This window comes from Anopheles marshallii, chromosome 3 (genome assembly GCF_943734725.1).
Source record: "Anopheles marshallii chromosome 3, idAnoMarsDA_429_01, whole genome shotgun sequence".
In the NCBI taxonomy this organism is placed as follows: Eukaryota; Metazoa; Arthropoda; class Insecta; order Diptera; family Culicidae; genus Anopheles; species Anopheles marshallii.
Window position 1 is genome coordinate 66,862,305 of NC_071327.1, and position 21,147 is coordinate 66,883,451.

At 44.4% G+C, this 21,147-nt stretch overlaps 3 protein-coding genes across 3 annotated transcripts in view; 1 reads left to right on the forward strand and 2 right to left on the reverse strand.

The window, feature by feature from the left end:
• The window catches only part of LOC128713324 (RING-box protein 2), a 33,208-nt gene extending 20,036 nt beyond the window's left edge, over positions 1-13,172 (reverse strand). The window contains exon 1 of the mRNA XM_053808184.1: positions 13,025-13,172. Coding sequence (XP_053664159.1) covers positions 13,025-13,172 — 148 coding nt within the window. The remainder of the gene's footprint in view (positions 1-13,024) is intronic.
• Positions 8,081-10,678, forward strand: LOC128713322 (facilitated trehalose transporter Tret1). The gene is made up of 5 exons (XM_053808182.1): positions 8,081-8,167; positions 8,380-8,505; positions 9,272-9,443; positions 9,525-10,424; positions 10,491-10,678. Exons 1-5 carry the CDS (start codon positions 8,081-8,083, stop codon positions 10,676-10,678), a joined length of 1,473 nt encoding a protein of 490 aa, XP_053664157.1.
• Positions 13,173-17,756: 4,584 nt separating the features above from the next.
• Positions 17,757-21,147, reverse strand: part of LOC128714846 (protein grainyhead-like) — a 136,960-nt gene continuing 133,569 nt past the window's right edge. The window contains exons 12-16 of the mRNA XM_053809727.1: positions 20,896-21,075; positions 20,658-20,809; positions 20,289-20,487; positions 18,676-18,740; positions 17,757-17,883 (exon numbers count right to left, since the gene is read on the reverse strand). Coding sequence (XP_053665702.1) covers positions 17,757-17,883; positions 18,676-18,740; positions 20,289-20,487; positions 20,658-20,809; positions 20,896-21,075 — 723 coding nt within the window. The remainder of the gene's footprint in view (positions 17,884-18,675; positions 18,741-20,288; positions 20,488-20,657; positions 20,810-20,895; positions 21,076-21,147) is intronic.

The window sequence follows — 21,147 nt, forward strand, 5'->3', positions numbered from 1 at the left end:
GAACCGGTACGCTACCTAAGCGGCGCTTTGCATGTCAATACAATTTTACACTAGCGCACGAGCAAAGTTACAACGTGGTACGTTAACTTTACCCTACGATTTTCTTATCAACAAATTAAGCCGGGAAAGCTGACACGCGTCAAGTCGAGTAAAAAAATGTAAATAAACCATTGCACCGGTCACAACAAGCGTTGATTCTGTCCTAACCGGAAGGTCGATCGATAACTGCTTCTGGAATATTCTAGCCGGTGTTCGAATCTGCACCGCTGGTCAAAGGGATTGTGTCTGAAATGTGTCTTCATACTGTAGGGAGAAGTAGAAATGTTAAGAGAAGCGAGGTAGCGATAGCATCGTAAAAGAAGATAGAGAGAAATAAAATGGATAAATTTAACTAAAGCAATAAAACATTGCCGGAGGGATGAAATTTAAAACGTCAGACTGATTAAATGGTGGAAAAAGGCGAACAGCAACTCACGATGTAAAAAGACTTGTGCAGCGAGGGTGTTGGTTTTCGTGACATTCAGCGGCTATTTCGTGCTGTTCCACCACAACGATATGTTCAATAAATGCAACACAGACTGCAATTGTCGTCATTTACATACCGGCGCCAGTAAACACGTGCACCGGTGCGCTTGTGCCGTTCACGATACATGCGACCATTTAAAATGATAAACACCACTTAAGTCCCAGTGTTCCGACACATTGTTTCGGACGAACTAGTTTTGTCTAGTTTGCTAATCTGGTTGAGTAATGTTTTTTTTTTCTTTATCATTTACGAATTAGTGAAAGAATTGTTTAATGTCGCGTGAAATGAATTTGCGCGCTTGAATGTTCATTCCTGCTGCTTGATGTATATAAGACACGCAGCGCCATCTATGAGTGAGGTGAAATACTACATGCATCGGAAATGTTTCATGTGAAATATTTCACGGGATTTTGAATTTTGAAACCGCTGCTGACTGAATGACAACACAATCAGTAAATCTACTGATTCTTGAGGAGGTAAACAAAATACATTTCTACGGATCAGAGCGCTCAACTATTCTGTTTATCAAAGATCAAACAATTTCCATGTAATTGTTTGCATTCTGATTTCGTAGCATGAGACAAACCTAATTCGACCAAAGCAATCGGTTCAGTATTGCGGCAGGTGAATTGCCGCATGGTGGTAATGGGAACATTATTCGAAATGTCTCATCCCTAGAGTGAAGCCTTAAAACCTAACTAATTGTGGCTTTTTTGCGATATTTTCCAGGATGAGATTCGTGATCCGCTGCAGTACGGCTATCAGCGTGTTAATACCGCTGAAGGATCACTATCGACCTCCACGACAGCAACCAGCCTGGACACGATCGTGCTCGATACCAACGCGGAGGACTTGGCCAGTGTACCGCCGCGCGGTCTCGCATCCCATCAGCCGCAGCGGACCTTCACCCCAATACTCGAGACGGACGATACGAATCCGTTTCTTGAGGCGGGTGAAAAAGCGAAATCCAAATCGTCCCTCAAGAGTTCGCGCGTATCATTCGACCAGGAAGAGGACCGGTTCGATGAGGATGAAAACAGCTTCCGCAAGCAGCGGGAACACTTTCAGAAGCACAAAAGCCACAGTACATCCGAGCACAAGACACAGCTAATCAAGGTAAGAAACATCCGATCGACGTGTGAGTGTCGAGTATACAAACTGATACGATGTTATCTTCGGTCTTAGGAATTGCGACACCTGCTAGCGACTGACAACAGAAGACAGTTCCAGGGCAAGAAGCATGTATCGCTCGATGTGAAAAGCGCCAAGGTGCTCGAGCAGCTCCTGAAGGCTTCCTCGTCGTCGGACGATTTCGAGGGGCAAAGGAAAGAGTTCCAGGAGCGCAAACACAAGAGCCTCGATGCGCGACACATTTCGTTCAAGTTCGACAAGGAACCGTCCCCGTCGAGCAGCGATGAGGATTTTGAACCCTCCACCAGTCTGCTGAGGATTGACGCCGACATTACCAAGCCCGTCATCATTGACCTGAAGGTAGGGAAAGACCATCACGCATCGGATACGAACGAATGACGCATCTCCCTTTCCTTAGGATCTTGATTCGAGCGACGAGGAGGACTACATCAGCTCGCGCAAACATTTCCAGCAGTCCAAGTCCATGAGTACCGATTCGCGGAAAAGTATTCGCTTTCTGGAGATGGAAATGGGCACCAAGGAGGAAAACATGCGTACCGCTGTGCCGTTCGTGCGGCAGATCACGGAGGAAGGCAAACCGAAGCTGGAGGTTTACCGACCAACCACAAATCCCATCTATATCTGGACGCAGGTAGGTGTCATCTTTCAGACCGGACTATCAAATATGGCATGGCGACGACACTCAGCAACTGGTGGTGGAAGAAGCACGACTTCAGAATACCCATATACGATGCGTATCATTTTGAAACCGTCATGATCGTGTTTGCATGGCCGCGTGTAAATGCGAGTAATCTTCCAGATTGACGAGAGCGCGGCTCGTCGGACACAGACGGAATGCAAATTGTGCTTCCTTCTGAACGTTTGTTTATACCGATAAGGTGTACCGAACGATCGACAGTGACGAAGATGAGCTGGCAGCTTGCTGAAGCACACAGTCTAGAGCGTTACAGTTGGCTTAATACTGTGTAACTGACAAATAGTAATTAGAAATGATACACTAACGCTTGGGTTTTAATGACGGGTCAAAATGTGGACGTTGATCGTGAAGTTACAACTGGCTTTTTAGACAAGAGCTCTATCCCTTAAGTTAGTAGAAGGTAATCAATGTTTCAACTATTTTGACATAAGTGTTGGTTAATTCCGGATCAATTTTTCCGGAGTGGGAGTAAAATCCGGAGTCAACTCTGGAATAATCCAGAGCTCTCAAACTTCGGAATATTCCAGAGCTCAGGATTCCACTCAACTCCGGATTTTTTCTTGAGTTCTTGAGCTGCTATTCGGTGTCGGAGTCGATTTGGATTCATGTATGAAAACTGCAAGCTAGAAAGATTTAGTTTCCAGAACAAAACAGACTCTTAGGATAGGATATGATGCAAAAGGTATTTAAGTCGTGCAATGTTCTGTGCGAACTGGACATTCTTCAACAAACAGACACTGGTAAACGATCCTACCTTCGAAAGCCTCAAGAGGTCATGGGCAACGTAACGCACAGGTCCGGGCGCTTCCAACGTGGTCATCTCTTTGGAATATTCACGTACCTTCGCAGCCCTCATAGCGCCAACATTTGCGTCACTGATAATGATTGCTTTCTTCGCGTTCGCCTTCAAATTCTCCTAGTGTTCCCGCGTGCAGCGACCTTAAACCCGGTCGTGTAGTAAAACCACGAAAGATCGTCGAGAATCCCGGTTCGGTTTGTAAGCAGACCGACATGGAAGCAGCTGATGTCTACGTGATCTTATCATCCGGTCAGCTCTCTCCGGGAGCGCGTTCTCGTTTCTTGAGCGCGCGGCAAAGCATCGCCGTAGCCATGCTTGTTTGTTATTGACGGATCGTTGGTACGGCGTCAACAGTGTGCGAACGGGATAATTGCGGTTCTTCTATCGGTTCGTCCTCGTCATCCGGACGAACACGCCTCGGGGCTTTGTACGTACGTTCATGAACGGTGCCTTGTCGTAGGGAACGTCTTTGAATCTCGTTACATCCGTAGTATAAATAAGGTTATTTTTCAACGTTATTTAATCGATCAAAAACTATTCCTGGAACTCAGCCCAGGGACATTGAAACCGATCCCTAATGGAAAGTCGTACCTTACCTTAATAACGTGATGGACATATAAACATCACCGCTTGAATGTTCGTACGAGTGGTGCTTCCCATTGCCATATCGTAAGCCATTCCAGTTGTTCTGCCCAAAACGGTGCGCTAGCGTAAATTGTTCGACAGCTAATTAATCAAAACTATTCATAGCCACTACTGCCGTGCCCCGGGCGTTGTGCATCAAGGTGCATCAGCACAAATGCACCAACAAACGCAACGCGCAACCAGCGGCCCCGGTATCGGGGCTTCATTTTTCTAATTCTAATGACTTATCGATAACCGAATACGATTCGCAATGCTGCCACACTCCTCGAAGAAAGGGGACAAGAGGCAAGCAATCGAACGGTGGGTCGGGCATCGCTTGCCTAACGGCGAACACGTGACGACCGCGAATGCCATTTCGATCGATCGATTCCCGTTTTGAATCGGCACATACGGATCTCACCGATGGCACTTCTCTCCCGTGCTGTTGTTCCACGAGGCGGCCAGTTTCTATTGCACACCGCGTCCTTGCACTGAAGACATTAAAGATAACGCACCTGCATAAAAGGACTCGCTGAGAATTGGAGGTCAACATTTCTTCGATACCTTCTAGCATCTGCGCTTGCCGGTGCGGTGTGTGACAGTTGGGAGCGTCCCGACATGCCGTAATGTGCATTCGAACAATTGTGCACAGACTGGAGCGGGCCCGATCGTAGTAGCCCATTGCCTACGCGCTTCGATTTGCAGCAACAGTAGTCTTTATTTATTGTTATGGGTTTTAAGGGGGGTGTTCGATGGAACCTTCGCCACAGAAAAGGGCAGCAGTAAGAGAGCACAAACGCAACAACTACACACAGCGGTCACACACGCTCCCAAAAGGAATTTCCCATCCCTGGAAAACCATCTCCCGGAGGGAACCGTCGCTTACTATCATCGGCTAGAATTGTACCGTCCGACACCGCCTGGGTATAAAAAGCAGCTACCGATCGGTGCCATGGTTTAGTCGATGGTGAAGCGCGCGATAGTGTGGAAAATTCGTTGTTGCATTCCTCCCCCTCCCCGTCGTGTCACAGGCACCGGCCAGAGCGCGTGGGTGAGACAGCAACCGGACAGGTGATCCTCGGTGAGGGAAAGGTCCTGCCTAGCTGTAGGTGAAGCTGCGAACAAAAAGTACCACTCCGTGTGCGTTGCGTCCGACTGTTTGAAGTGCTTTAAACGGTGCAATCATCGTATGGCGGGCGTGTTAGCTTAGCTTGAAAAGTGCCATTTGCTGAAATTGTTTAATCGAACAATCATTACCAAAAACCATCAAAACGTTCGAGTGAGCGATGAAAGTATAAGATCGGTTGAGACAGTTTATGTTGAAGCGTGTGCGCCCCCTAGCGGTGGGAAACGAAACTGGAATCAAATCGCATTACCCTACGATCACGTTTTGCCCTTTATCAATGCAGCACGATCGTTTCGCGTACGGGGAAAACGAAGCCGACAGGGCGGTTTGTTGCTTGCAGCAGCCTGTTTACAGAACAGTTTAGCAGCAAACGCAACCTTTTGCCATAGATTATTGCGAGTGGGAGACCTGATAGTGCCCGTTGCAAAAGGGAAGAAAAAAAAAACAAGCTTAAATAGTTTTCACGCGCCAACACAAAACGAAAACAAAACGATTCCCCTGACTGACTGAAGCACGTCAATGCAAGAAGGTTTCATTAATTTGAAGTTCCTCATGTGCAGTGCTGAGCATGCATAAAAATGTGTTAGATGGTTTGCATCCGTTCCGTGCCCAAATCCAAACGAAAAATCCCATACGAACGCCGTAGCATAAGCACGTACATCCCAGTCCTTTTAACACCCCGTGCCGGCTTATGTTCACCGATTTAGGTCGCATTTGAAACGGTGTCAAGATTGACCTCTTCTTCGTTGATAACGCGCCTGCCTGCGTTTGATTAAGTGGTGGCCCAAATATGGTTTTGTGAACATTGTTTGTCGTCACAAACGATTCTTTATTAATAGCCACATTTAGCTCCGTCGATGGCCGGAAATAATCATACGAGCGTGAACTTGCGGGTCCGCATTAACGACCTGCACTTGGAACTTGTTGTGTCTTCTCTGTGTTTTGGGTATTGCGCTGGCTGTACTCGCTGCTTCCACCTTCAAACGCATTCACAAGAATTGCAATCATCTTTTAGCGGGACTCAAATACGCTTGCGGATGGAACTATTTGTAATAAAGCGAAATCCACCACACATTCTTTTAGTTCCCTGCCTAAATTGCTTCCCAAATCATGGGAAGCCTTGCATCGTTCCAGCTTGCCAGCTGTCCGCCTACGCGGTACGGTGTGTTCGTGTGCTTTTCAATGTCAATGACAGTACATATTTGTGAGTTTTCAAATCGACAAACGACCCGGAAAACTCCGCATCGTCCAACCTCATCCGATCCAGCGGATGGCAAAATTAGAGCAAGCTGCTCGATGAGCAACGCTGCCTCACTGACCAGCAGCACTGATAGCCGACGGATAATTATATCGCATCAATCCGGGCGATGGGAATGGAAGCAGCGGAAGCAAATCGGCTTCATAGTCCGTGGAGACGATAACATTTCCTATTACGAATGCGCCTCCACTTTGCATCTGTGTACGTGGGACAGCCGGACTAGTGTGCATACTTCCACTCTTCCGGATATCCTTACGGGCTTGCAAGCAACCGTTCAGTCGCGTCCGTTCCTTACCGCTGTGCGATTGTTGGATGTTCAAATGGATTCCTTTGTACACTAGCAAAAGTGTTTTGGCTGCTAATTTTCCCGTACGAGTCGCCCATAGGCCCCGTGCCATAGACGAAATTGATCCATCAATTGCTTCTGATATATTCACTTTCGGTAGTTTAAACCATTGTGTGTGCTTAGTTTGTGCAAGCGTGTGTCTGTGTTTCCGTGCATGTGCCCACCATCGTCCAATGTTGGAAAAGCAAGTGCTGTGTGGAAAGCTGGTGATGGAAAATTTTGCGTCGACAGACAGGAAAGCTCCGGCAGTATCCGACCGGACGGTCGCGGCAACGGTGGCACTCGTTATACCGGGGGAACCGGTGGACGACGGTCACAGGCTGCCGATGGCGACGGTCGGAATGGTGTGTGTTTGTCTACCGGTTGGTTTTTACTGTTAAGGATACTTTGCTTCTGTGGGGTTGCTATTTGCTGACACAGGGAAATAAGGATATCCTTATGTTGCGCTGCGTCTTGGGAGGAAGTGATCTACAAGAAGAAGAAACATTCCAAAAGGATCAATGTTGCAATGTGTGATGCTGTTGAGGAATGACGTTGTCCTCATTGCATATGTGAGATGAAACAGATTACCAGATTAAGCCCAGGCTCTTCTGGACCATCGCCGATTTGCTTGGACTTGGACATTGGAGCACAATATTTGGTCCATTTTGAAAAAAAAAACACAAAAAGGAGATACCCCCCCTAGTACATCCCAAATTCCAGAAGAAGAATGCAGCGTGAAGCAGGATCACTCACGAATCGGGGCAGCGAAAAGCTGAAGAGTCCGACAGTCCGGCATATATAACATCGTCTCGTTGTTTTTTTTTTGTTGGCGCAAAGGAAGGGGCAATGACGTTGATAACGGGGAGCATTGATTTGCCTGCTACAATCCCACCCGTCCATGTGGTGGTGTGGCCACGAATCATACGCTTGCTGGGTGGGTGGATGAAGCAGCGACATCCCCCAATTCAAATGGGGGAGAAAAAAACCCCATTTCGGTTAAGTAGCTTTGGGTGAATGCGAATGAGAGACACACACAAAAAATGCCTGCCGATTGCGGCTTCCTTGTCTGGAGTGACCGGAACATTATCACTACCAGCAGCAGCAGTGTGAGTCTGCCATTCCGGCGATTTGTAGGGGGGTATTAGCTTTACAGTAACAATCAGTGTGGCCACGCAACCACACAAACACCAGCAACAAGTCATCAAATCGGCAGGATCCGCCGCGGTTCGTTCGTATTCAGGCACGCGGGACCTCATCGTACGTTCCACACGCGCAGCGGTTCGGCTTGCTTAGAGCCGTGCAGCTCTTTCGCGCGCGCACACGGACGTCAGAGTTCGCTAGCAGAGACCAATGTGGCAGTGGGGTTTGGTTGCATTACCGTGCTTTTCCCTTGCCATGCTTTAGTTTTACTTTTTTCTCCTCCATTTGCTGTGTTTTGGTTAGTGATCGCGATCCGTTTACGTGTGCGAAGAGATTTGCGTGTTTGCGCTGCCGTGCCCCGAAGGACGACGGAATCGAACGTGTCGCGAAGTTACGCTACCGACGAACACGGTGTACAGCCGGCTGCAAGATGGTGAAGATTTTGATGCGTGCCGACACCCATGTGTCGTTCACGGTGCCCGCCGAGGAACCGGTCGCCAAGTGCACCCTATCGCAGGTTGAAACCAATCTTCCATTTACCTTTTATTGTAGTGCATCGATCGTACTAAACCCCGTACTAATTTAATGATCATATCGTTGCATCGCCTAACATCACCAGTATCGGTAGTAACAGTCGCCATGCCAATCAAAAGGATCATCTTCGACGCGTACAGGATATCCTAGAGACGTGTACTGATCGGGGGTTTTTTTTCTTTCGAATGTTTAAAGGTACTCGCTGCCCTTTCCGTGTCGCTCGGATCCATGGTGGTTGGATTTTCGTCCGCTTACACCTCACCCGCCCTCGTATCGATGAAGGATCGCAACATTACATCATTCGAAGTGACGGAACAATCGGTAAGTAGTCTCGGCAGTGGTCTTTCAAACCATGCAACAACATCACCTACAAAAGCTCGATCGTCTGGACACGTGCGTCTCGTCTTGTTGATGAAACGCCGGGCACTCTAATCAGGCCCGGCATCATCGGCAAAATAATCCGATAACATACTGCTCGGTTGGCCTTTACACCTTAAAATGGTCAACAACGGAGGGCCAGTAGGAAACAAAGAATAAAAAAGCGTCCCCCATGCAACCACCACGCCTCATTAGACATTGAAAGCCTTGAGTTGAGGAATCAAAACAATCAACAAATAATGTGCTGATTATGCTGCCAATAGTAAACGCAAGCAGTAGTTGCACGCGTTAATTCGTTTTGCCTGTGCAGCTTTTGTTTGTAAAGTTAAAATGGAATACGATGGCGCCTGTACTTCATAACTATAGCAAATTGGAGGCACTTGTCCTTCTTTAACAGCACCCGAAACTCGATCACATATCAAGCGGAGAGATATTTTTATACATCCGCGCAAACGTACCCCTTGCATATCCTTGCGCCACGCCTCATCTGCGTTTTCGTTTAGACGCAAGAAAACAAACACTTCCTCCCCTCCCCAGTCACAGTTCGTGGAAGCAATACGGAAAAAAAACTGGTAGAAACATTCGGCACAATGCTGGAATTTGCCACCAGGCATTCACGTCATTTGATGCCAGTTCAAGGTTAAAGCGATTCGTCAACCGTACTATCGGTCACTGTCTGTTTTCTCGTTCCATTTTCCCCCCATTCCAGGGCTCCTGGGTCGGTGGTATTATGCCTCTTGCCGGTCTGGCCGGTGGCATTCTCGGTGGACCGATGATTGAATATCTTGGGCGCAAGAACACCATCCTGGCGACGGCAACACCCTTCATCATATCCTGGCTCCTGATCGGGTGTGCCACCCATGTCGCAATGGTACTGGTCGGTAAGTTGTTGTGATGCTATTTAAAAAAAAAAAACCCCGCAAAACACATCTCTGACTACAGCCCGATGCGATTCGTTGCAGGTCGTGCCCTATCCGGTTTGTGCGTCGGTATTGCCTCGCTGTCCCTGCCGGTCTATCTCGGTGAAACGGTACAGCCGGAGGTGCGTGGCACGCTCGGTTTGCTACCGACGGCATTCGGCAACATTGGCATCCTGCTCTGCTTTGTCGCCGGCAAGTACCTCGACTGGTCCGGTTTAGCGTTTCTCGGTGCGACCCTGCCGGTCCCGTTCCTGATACTGATGTTCCTGATCCCGGAGACGCCCCGTTGGTATGTGTCGCGCAACCGGGAAGAGCGGGCCCGCAAAGCCCTGCAGTGGTTGCGCGGTCGGAAGGCGGACGTCGAGCCAGAGCTGAGGGGTATCTCGAAGTCACACCAGGAAGCGGAACGGCACGCGTCCAGCAGCGCCATGATGGATCTGTTGAAGAAGTCCAACCTGAAGCCGCTGCTGATCTCGCTCGGGTTGATGTTTTTCCAGCAGCTGTCCGGTATTAATGCGGTCATCTTCTACACGGTGCAGATCTTCCAGAGCGCCGGTTCGACGATCGACGAGAAGCTGTGCACGATCATTGTCGGTGTGGTGAACTTCATCGCAACGTTCATCGCGACGGTACTGATCGATCGGCTCGGCCGTAAGATACTGCTGTACATCTCGGACGTGGCCATGATCATCACGCTCATGACGCTCGGCACGTTCTTCTACATGAAGAACAATGGGGAGGATGTGTCCAACATCGGCTGGTTACCGTTGGCTGCGTTCGTTGTCTTTGTGGTGGGTTTCTCGCTCGGGTTCGGCCCGATTCCGTGGCTGATGATGGGTGAGATCCTGCCGGGTAAGATTCGCGGTTCGGCTGCTTCCGTCGCGACCGCCTTCAACTGGAGCTGCACGTTCGTGGTGACGAAAACGTTTGCCGACATTACCGGTAAGTTGGTGGAGATGGATTGTCGCATGATGGATCTTAATGTGAGCTTTCGTTTCCACTTTGTAGCTTCGATCGGCAACCATGGGGCGTTCTGGATGTTCGGTTCAATCTGTGTCATCGGTCTGATATTCGTGATCGTGTACGTGCCGGAGACCCAGGGTAAATCCCTCGAGGATATCGAGCGCAAGATGATGGGTCGCGTGCGGCGTATGAGCTCCGTCGCCAACATTAAACCACTGTCGTTCAACATGTAAATGGGCATATACCTGTGCCGTGTTGTCGACCACTGTTGGTGGAGTTCGTTCGGAACAAAACGGAGATGCTCTCCGTGTGCGTAATGTTTGCACACCAGACATAGGAGGGGAGAGCAGCATACAAGTACTAGAATGTGATATGATCCTAAAGATTTTGTTTTGCCATCACTGGCAGACTTTACTCGATTTCGTTTTGTAGGTTTTAGCAGCATCCACAGCATCATCCTTTCTATTGAAAAAAAAAACAAAAGAACGTTCCTCACTCACTCCGAGAACGTTTCCCAGTTTTCTTGGTTTTCTCCTAGTATACGTGTGGAGCTTCCACTTCAAACCAAAAACAAAAAACAGAAATACGAAGATTCGAAAGGGCAGTAACGAATAGCACGATATATTCCAATCAAATTGGACAAGTTTATAGAGATGCTTACAGGGAGTGATATCAACCGCAGACACACATTATAAATCGTGTATTGGAAGATTCATTGCAGTGCGGCAAATAATCGCCAGAATCGCAACCTCTTCTTCGGGCATTCAATGAACAAGGATAGTGCCGGCATGGCTGAATAAAGTTCATTTACTCACCAGAAAGGCCAGCCAGCCAGGGATGCAACTGTTTTGCAATGGCAGTAGTAATAGTAGTAGCAGTAGTCGCATTAGTACCTCATATATAATGCATGTTCCACCTGCATTGGCGGTGCTTCTAAAGTAATTTTATGATATCGTCGATAAGTTTAACGATCACAATACAAACACTGCAAGGTGCAGCAAACCCATTTTAGTCTAGAATAGAGAGCTGTGACATTCGTTTCTTGCTTACACGTCCCCGTTCCGTGCGGACAGCGAAACATTTACTCACAGTGGAGGATTCCCTCCCCCCCGTGTAGGTTTTTAGTTGTTTTAGATACACTTATGGTTTAGTTTGAAGAATATTCCCTTCTTTTCTGCAGTAGTGAAACCTGCTGGCAGCTAGTGGCGGATGCAAGTAGGAACGTAGTTGGGAGAATGCTTAAAGAATGCTCTTACATATACTGTAACTAGGAAGCGCTTCTTATCCCTTCGGAGCAATCCGAACCGAACCTTCCCAAGAGCGATTTGTATATAGCACCGCGGGACAATATAGCTGGTAATTAAATGAAATTATTAACCCTAATGCCAACCGTTTTGTTGCAGCACGATACATGAGACAGCATGACACGACAATATGGATCAGTAAAACACTCGGTTGAGTGAACGAAAAATGGGAGATAATTTGCACGAATCTCACTATTGGAATGTTGGGTTTTTCGCGTCGCGAATGTTACATTACACTGGATGTGGAATTTCTCGATTGTATTTTTATCTTGTGAAAATTATACTGACACGGAGGTTCCTTTTACGAGAGCAGGGATGTTAATAATATTTATTGAAATGCATCAACAGATCCGCCTAAGTGTATGTTTTAGTATTTCGTTTCCCTGAGATTAGCAACGCATCGTGTACAGGATTCCGGAATCAAAAACAATAACCATTTGTAAGAAAACGGATTTAATCACTATCTTTGGATGAGCAGGAAAGATTTTTTTTCTTAGTTTTTTATAAGATGTATATTAGAGATAGTGCACCGTATATTTTTGTAATCGAACTGAACAAAGGAAAATAATAAAATAATTATTAAATAGAATACAATTTCACAAAGGTTAGTGGCTTAGTCTCCGGCGATCGAGCGGTTCAAGGTTTGTCTTACCTTATAAAAGTGTAATTGAACAAGGTTAGTTTAAGTGCACCATTGGGGAAAGTTTTTTTTAATTACTCCTTCCCCAGTTCGAGGTGCAAAACTGGACGGTCTGGAAGGTAAGTGACCAGGGAAGACTTGAGGTTTAGAGATCCTTAATAACAAAATTAAAACAAACTAAACTGCTTCAAAGACTTCAAATGTCACAGGTCATACTGAACATGAGCGATGATTGACGGTGGGAAGGACAAATGGATAAAATTGTGACTTCCATTCTGAAGGAGATTTAATTCTGATCATGATATCATGATCGCTGACAATGGCCAAAGACGATATGGTAAAATGCATATGTACCTAGAGAGAGTCGAAATGTACGATGTCATCCAGAGTTATGAACAGTGGATGGTTATCAGATGCCTGAAAACATCCGACGGTGGTTAACCAACATCACACAGCAAACCGGTGTATGCATTACGATGTAAAAAGGCTTCCATTCCACAGATATTCCAAAGCGTGTCTTTTGATAAATCGACCTTAAACTCTTAGCCATATAACATAGATCACGGTGTTTGGATGTTGGCAGAAAACATTTTCATCTTAAGCCAGTTAAATGTAAAGCATCTTGAACTACTTACCCATGACCTGCACACGGCAAATAGCACACGTATCGCACTCAACGTCCCAGCTCCACATTGCGACGGCGTTCCACTTTTTCAGCGTAAACATCTTATCCGGCTTAACATCATCGAACTTATCACACGAATTTTCATTTTCATCCGCCATTATTTAGGGTTTTCACAGTGTAATGTTAAAATAACCCAGTCCGTTCTTCACGAAAGTTTGCGACTTGTGTGTTGTTTTGATGCCGTGCGAAAAACAATGTAAACAATGAGCTGTCATTAGATCGAAACGAAAGCACCGTCTACACGACGTTCGAGTACAGGTGGAAACAGTTATTCGAGCAGGAGTTTATCGAGTAGATTCAAACTGGCCGGTTTCCGAGTATATTGAAGAATATTTTTTCTTCTTTGCTGTAATTAATGCTTCATTCAAGGTACAATGAACAAGAAGGATTTATGTCTCAAGAAACGTTATTATGTTTCAAAATCGAGCTTTTGGTTTTTAGATTAATGAATGAAAACATCATTTCTTTCGTTTCATTTTCAAAAGCAAGCACACCATTACATATTCAATGTTCTAAATTCAAATTATATTTAAACGCCTTTTTCGTCTTCTCATCAATAAAATATAACAGTACAGTTAAAAAAGAGAACTTATATGCTACACGTATTTTTCGTTTCATACGGTTTTTGTTGTTTTTCCTTCAACCCAACGTCAAAACACACCGCGTGTTTCGGTTTTGTATGTTTTTTTTTTATATCTTTTCTATTCTTTTTGTTTGTCTGTTTTTTTTTTTTATTTCAATTGAATTATTTCCGTTGGTTTTTTAATACTTCCTCTTCATTATCAGAGCACTGTCAATCTCTCTTACTCGGCTAAACTAAATTCTGATCGATTAATTGCTAAACCTTAGCTCTAGTTTGTAGATTTAAAAAGAAAGAACAGAAATCACATACGACCACTGTGGCACAGTATCTTATTGTGCTGTCCTGCTCCCCCGTGGCGCAAAGGCAACAACGAAATGGATGCAGTGGGACAACGCGACAAAATGGATGTTTGGAAGGGAATGTGAGGGGAAGGGGGGAGGAAGGGAGGGGGAGGGCGAATAGTAAAATATGGCGCTGTTGGTCGTACATGGGACGTTCCTCACTACTGAATGGCAAATTCTCACCAAAGAAGGTTTTGGAATGGCAATACGAAGGACGGCTTTCAGTTGGTAGCTTAACAAACAGAACAAAAAAAAAAGGCTCTTAACGCTTATCGCTAAGTATGTGTGTGTGTTTGTTTTACTAATAGCAAATTGATGTTTAATGTGTTTAAAAAAATGAGAATATAAAAACAGAGAATTCAAACATAAGGGCTAATGCTAAATAAAGAATGCTTAACACGTGTAGATGAGGTGTGAAGGTTGGTAGTAGCAGTGGTTGGACTACTACTACACTTAATTTTCATCACCATGACACTTAGTACGCGCTGCACTGTAGCTATTACGCTGTAAATCTTCGCTATTTGAAATCGTTCTTACAGTTCTATTACGTTATTGAGTTTTTGTTTTGTTAAGGGAAGGATTCCAGCTGTGCTATAGCGGTGCGTGTGAGAGGGAAATACACGCACGCAACGAAAGACAAAACTATAATGAAAGAAAATCTGTCTTTTACGTGCTACTAGTTACGTGCTACCTAATCGATACGCCTTAACGAAACGAATGGGGGGAATCCTATGTCAATGTAAAATTAATATTGCATTTTAACGGAAGCCTACACATGTTATGCACCTTCCTTTCTATGTACTACTAAGAGTTATACAATAAGTACGCTATCTGTTAAACTGCCACGAACTGATCGTCCTCTGTCTAGTAGCGCTGTGCTGCGCTGTCACATTTTGTGCTGATTTCACGTTGGATGCTCGTATCATTTCTCACTCACATATCTGGGATTGTGATTCAATCTCGTATCCGGCCATTCCTAGGCTTTCCACTCTTGTTTGTTTGTTTGTGTTTTGTTCTTTAATACCTATATTTTAAGGATCCTACAGATCGTCATATGCTAACAATACTATTTCGTCTCTTTTCTATGCCGCCACTATACTTCGATTTTAATTGTTTGGCCACCCTGGGAGAATACCACAGCGTGTTAATTACGGTTAGCGCACATATAATCCTACTTAACAAACAAACTAAAGACACACACACACATACACAGATACATTTATAACAAAATAAAATGCATATCTTGCTCCGCTACATTATGGCAACTCGGTCGTTTAAGCAAATATTAACGAATGTGGATCCGTTTTTTTTTCTTCCCCAACCGGGGGTGCGCATCCACCCGGTTTGTTCCATTTCCATGCCCATGCTCGTTAGCTCATCATGCTCATAATTTCCCTTATCCCATTTCCATCCGGTCCGCAATGGGTTGGCGTTGATTGAAAATGGGCACGGAAGGTACGGTGCGTTTGGAACAGTACGCGATTTTAGATTGATTATTTCCTTCCTTTTCCCCCTGTTAAATATCACATGTTTTGCGTGTTCGTACAGTTCCTTTCAGGAGTGTTGTGCCGTTGGTTTTCAAAAGAAGAATATTAGGGGGACGACAAAAAATTAAACACAAAAGTTAACCCTTAACACCGTAATTCGGGACGTTGCATGGAATGTGTTAGCTTCGGCATTGTTGGGAAGATGGTATCGGTATCGCATCGTTCCCGTCACTAAGCTTTGATTTTACGGCACTTGTACATCCTTTACTTTTGTTGAAGATCGTGCGCCTCAGGTACTTAACAATTAGATAATAAGAGAAATTTTCACGCTCTTCGTAACCGTTTCATTGTCGATCATTCACCATTCTCATGTATACGCGTTAGAAATCTTGTCCATCCCGCTCGACTGAAAATCCTCGTTCTTACTTCCTATTTGTATTCCCACAGTATGGCAGTTCGATAAAAGATTTAAATGAAAACTAAAAAAAGAAAACAGAAGTACAATTCGTGTTTCTAATCGCCTGCCTGCCAGTGTTGTGGAAATTCAATCTGATAATGATGATGCTACGAAACCAAAAATACTGTCATGGATGGGTGTTGATTGTGAAGGTGTGAGCGTGAGAAAGTTTCTAACCCTAACCAGAGTACGCAACAGAGAACAACCGCGAGGTTAGAACTCGCGACAGTTTGTCTCTGTTCGCCATAACCACTAAAAGCTGTCTATTTGTTAATATTGCATGCTCTCGCTGCGGTATTACCGCCAATCCCATTTGTGGGTGATAATTAATATTCTAAACAATATCGTTACGTGAATGTCTACGTGCTATGTTATGTGCGTTTAGCTCATCTCTGTTTGAACCATTGTTTGTTACAATACGATTGAAAAATTATGACCATTTTGTTTAACTTCCTATCCTGTTTTTTACTGTGCGTTTTTATAAACTTATGGCATGGAGCAAAGTCCGATGCGGTGAAAGTTGTTTTCATTTGAGCAATATTTAACGTTTAATCGCACCGCGCTGATTGTTAACGTTTTAGATCCGTTTGGGGTCCGTTCAAAGATGGCCACCAAAACCACTGTTCGCTAGCGTTTTCATGTTTGCTGTTGTTATCCTTTTGAGATCTTATTATTCGCATGGCCTGTAGTACGAGAGTTTTGTGGGTGAGTAGGTTCTGCTATTTCTAGATTCCATTTAAATGCAACAATTATCATACAATCCGGCACGGAATTGTACCCATTCAGCATACAATTTTAAAAATTTTCAAAAAACGGCAAATAAAAACTTAGCACAAAAAAAAAACAAAATCCGTTCGATCACTCGGGTTGGGAAATCTGCAGCAAACGTCCGAAACAGTTTAAACCGAACTGAACCGAAGCTAACAAAACATTTCCGGTACCGTTATGACTGCATAAAGCAGTACGCTAGATTTGAAATAAATAATAATGTCTCGTGGCAACATTAATTCGCTTACTTAAACACTACTACTACGGCACGAAGGCAACGCGTGCCGTAGGTTCTAGCGGGTTTTTTTTCTGTTTTAACTACTCTGCTCGGTGCTCTGACTCCACAAAAAGGATTGCCCAGTTATGCTATGTACAGTGTTGGAATTCACTTCTCTGCGCCTACTGCTGTGCCAACATGTAGGGAGCTTTTGTTTCCTACACGTGCCTATTTCCGGTCGCATTGTCTAAGGCACATCTTGTCTACATTCTCTTCTCTACTATGAATTGAAAGCATTCTTAGCATAATCTCATACAAAAAACGATAAAAAATACGTTTAAAAACACTTACTAGTTATCAATGTACTTTTACTCGCGTTACGATTATTCATTTCAATGTTCTTCTTAATTAAGATAATAATAAAAACACCAACTTTCGCACGCATTGGTCGCTTACAAAAACCATAATCTTGCTATGGCGAAAACTTAACGAATTGTCTCGGCTCTCCTGACGACCTACGCCTTTCCCTCGTCGGATCATGCTTCGTGCTTTTCCCAGGGGGAAGGGATTGAAGGGAAACCCCTCAGCGCCATATCCTGTTCCTAGGGTGTAGGCCTGCGTATGATGCGCTGTTTTGGCACGTTGGCAATGGCAGCTTCCCGTGCTGCGTCGATGGCAAGATGTGTGCATATTCTTCAATTTCTATCGTATGTCTGCACTAACCCGTGTAAACTCCGGAGAGCGGGAGTGGGCAGAAAGGCGCACAATAGTATGGCACTGCGGACGCCGGGGCTGTGGAGGACCGAGCAACTAGTGGAGTGCGAGCGTACTAGTGCGTTGGCAGCTCCGTTAACGTGATGTCGTATAGGTCCTCCTCGTACCGTTGGACTTCCAGGATGAAGATGTCCTCGTTGCAGTAGTGTCTGATCATGTCGTCATCAATTCTCGCCGTAATTCTACAAAGCAAACAATGGTAAAAATAATGATGAAACATTTAGAATGGTCAGCTGCTTTGTTTGAGTTTTTTTTATTGGAAACTGATTCGTAAAGTGTCTTGTCTACTCGTGCACAAACAGTGAAAGAAGAGGGAACAGAAAGCTAAACTCTAATGATACTGATACAATACAAACAAAAGCATGAATACTATAGAGAAAACTCCAATGGAGAGCTTCTCGAATGAGGATTCTCTAATAGCAGTCAAGTACTTCAACTGTATTGCACACTACATTGAGTACCTAAGTGTGTATTCTGTGTGAAAGAGTTCGTTAATAATAGCGGTTGATGTTAGTGAAGATTACGGGTTCTTTTAATGGATTAGTGGTTGCTTTATTGAAGCAGAATATTAGTTCACTAAAACACAGTTACTGTCAAAGGTTGTTAGCATTAACAAGCTGGTTCGTTCAGTTAGATGTAATAGAATGCAAGCCCGCCTTCTGACAATAAGAAAACAAAAATACAACTTTACTCAAATTAACACTAATTGATCAACATTATTATTTGACACATTGCAAAGTATCAAACATTGAGGGGAAACAAATAAAAAAAAACACTAAACTACATTCAAACGAATTACAAAACGAAACAAACAAAATTACAACAGAAAAGAAACAACAATAGATGTACAATAGAGCACAACAAAACAACAAATCTAATCAAACAAAACAGAATCACAAACAAAATAGAATAGTAGAAACAGAAGAAGAGAAATGGAGAATGATAGCAAAATCGGAAGGAAACTCAAAACTTACCCTTTCTTATTTTTGCGATAAATAGTGTTAATTCTCGACGAGGAAATTTTGAATTTATTTTCAATCTGCAAATGCAAAAGGAGAAGAAGATAGAAAGTGTTTTGTGTGAAAAAAACAACAACAAACAAACAAACAAACAAGACAACCGGTAAACGGAAGTTACAATCAAAACAATGTGTTCCAACGTTTTCACCGCAAAAGTCGCAACGCGCAATAGGCGTCCGCCTTTTGGTAGTAATGTGCGGAAGAATAAAACCAGCTAACAAATTTGTGCCAATAAACAATGTACTTCCTCTGTCGATCACAACCGCGTGCTAGTGGGGAGAAGTTGATGGAATGAAGGTTTTTAAGCGTACAATTCTACGCATTATTATTAAATTATAAAAATATAACTTATGTCTTGAAACCAATATCAAGAGACGGATGTATTATAGATTTCCTATTATAGATTCGACGTTTGGGACAAGAAAGTGTGAGAAAGCATGCTTAAAGTTGGGGTGTCGTTTAATCAAAACTCTACAAAGGAGCCAAGCTAACGCATAGCAATCTTGTAACCGATATCATTTTGTTGTGTCCTTCATAGATGTTGTCCAGGATTTGTGAGTCATAAGGTTTGGGTGCTCAGCTGACGCAAAAGTATGATGATTGGTTAGCACATAGCAAAAGGGAACACACCGCATTTATAATCACTAAAAGTTTGGGAACGTGCTGCTCCTTCTTCGGCGGTTACAAACTCATTATAATTATTGCTTATAGTTTAACACCATATATCCGATTGGCATTGAGTTGCTTCAGGCGGTTAGTGAGGTATGCTTAGAGGGTTGTGGTGGGAGTCTTCCAGCTGCTCTAGGACTTCAAGATCGTGCGCCAGCTTACTGTGCAGGGATGGGATAAGCGTGGGAAAGGAGTGAAATTGATGTAACAAACAAACAAACAAAACAAAACGACACAGCAAATAACATGTAACGTGTGCAATGTGCAACTGACGGCCATTGCCGTTAGCGAACCCCTGGTGGTTAGAGCGTAAAACACTGCCATGCACACACCTGCACAGTGGTTGCGGCAGCTAGTGCACTATAAGAAGGCCATAATTCGTTAAAGAGTGCTGAGATTAATCCCGTTATCGACATACACATACAACACACACACACATACAAGTATTGGTTATTGGCGCAAATGTGTAGGGGTTTGTGTACCTGTTTTATCCTTCCGATTGGTGAGAAAGAAGGGGAACTTTTTTTTCTCACAAAATGACAGCTGTCAAAGGTGATATGTTGGTGGATTTACTAAGACGGTTGTTTGGTCTGTTTTCCTACCACCACACTTCAGATGACAGCTGTCACTGTTGGATCAAATTGAATGATCCTATAATTTTGAATTGTTGGGTGTGGTTATGCAGGCAAATTGAGTGAAACAAAACTATTAACAAAACACTAATAGCACATTCAGAGAAGATAAAATTTTGGTTTCAAATTGTTTTAAAGGTACGTTTTATAAAAATAGTTTCCAACTTGAGCTATTAGTGTTTTGTTTTAATAGCTTTGGTTTCTAGTGCCATTAAAGAACATTCTTTAATTTTCATTGCAGTAAACAGATAGTCTACTAAAACTTACCGCATTTAGCAACCCGACCGTACTAGGCGGAACGACGTGAAGGGGCGTATAGACGTCCTCATTGTCCTGGCGCACGTACAACATAACCCGTTCACTAAGCGGCGGTGTCATTCGCTGACGTTTGATCTGTGGCGTAAAGTCGACCATCGGGTTTGACACCAGCGAACCGTCCATGATGATGCTCGGATCTTTTTTGTCACTGTGTGTAATATATGACAATGTAAGAAAAACGAAAACAAAATGGGTAAAGGTTAGTAATATTCCACAACGGTGAACATCCCAGTACGTGTTGGGCCAAAAACGCAATAGCCGACGGGATGCCACTAAGGGGAAACTGGAAGTTCAATCCGACTTTTTCGCTGTACTCACGTCGGTACGTCCGGTGGGAAGTGATTGTGGAACTTCAGCGTTGGTGTGGCCGGTTTGTTGGCGTGCAGCAGGAAGGGCGACTTGACGTTGTCAGAGGTACCGGAGAGAGAGTCGGCATCGTGACCGTAGAACTGCATATCCATGGATGTTAGCTGCGGGAAGGAAGGGAAGTTTATTATTGAAAAGTCGGCAATAATCTTTGGGCGTTCACGGTGGAAAATATTAGCATCCTGCGTACCTTATCGATGTCCTCCGAGGGTGAGAAAAGCACTGGCGGTTTCAATAGATCGCTCATGCCGTAGAACTCGGACCGATCGACCACCGGGTGATACAGTTCGTCCAGCTTTTTCCGTCCAGTAGCGGTCATCTTGCGCTTTGCTGCTCGTCGTTCTTCATCGCGTGTCTTCCGTTCGGCACCCTGTAGAAGGAAGAATGGATAAAAAAAACCGTTGAATAACTTTCCATGAAAAATATGTCCTAATATTAGAAA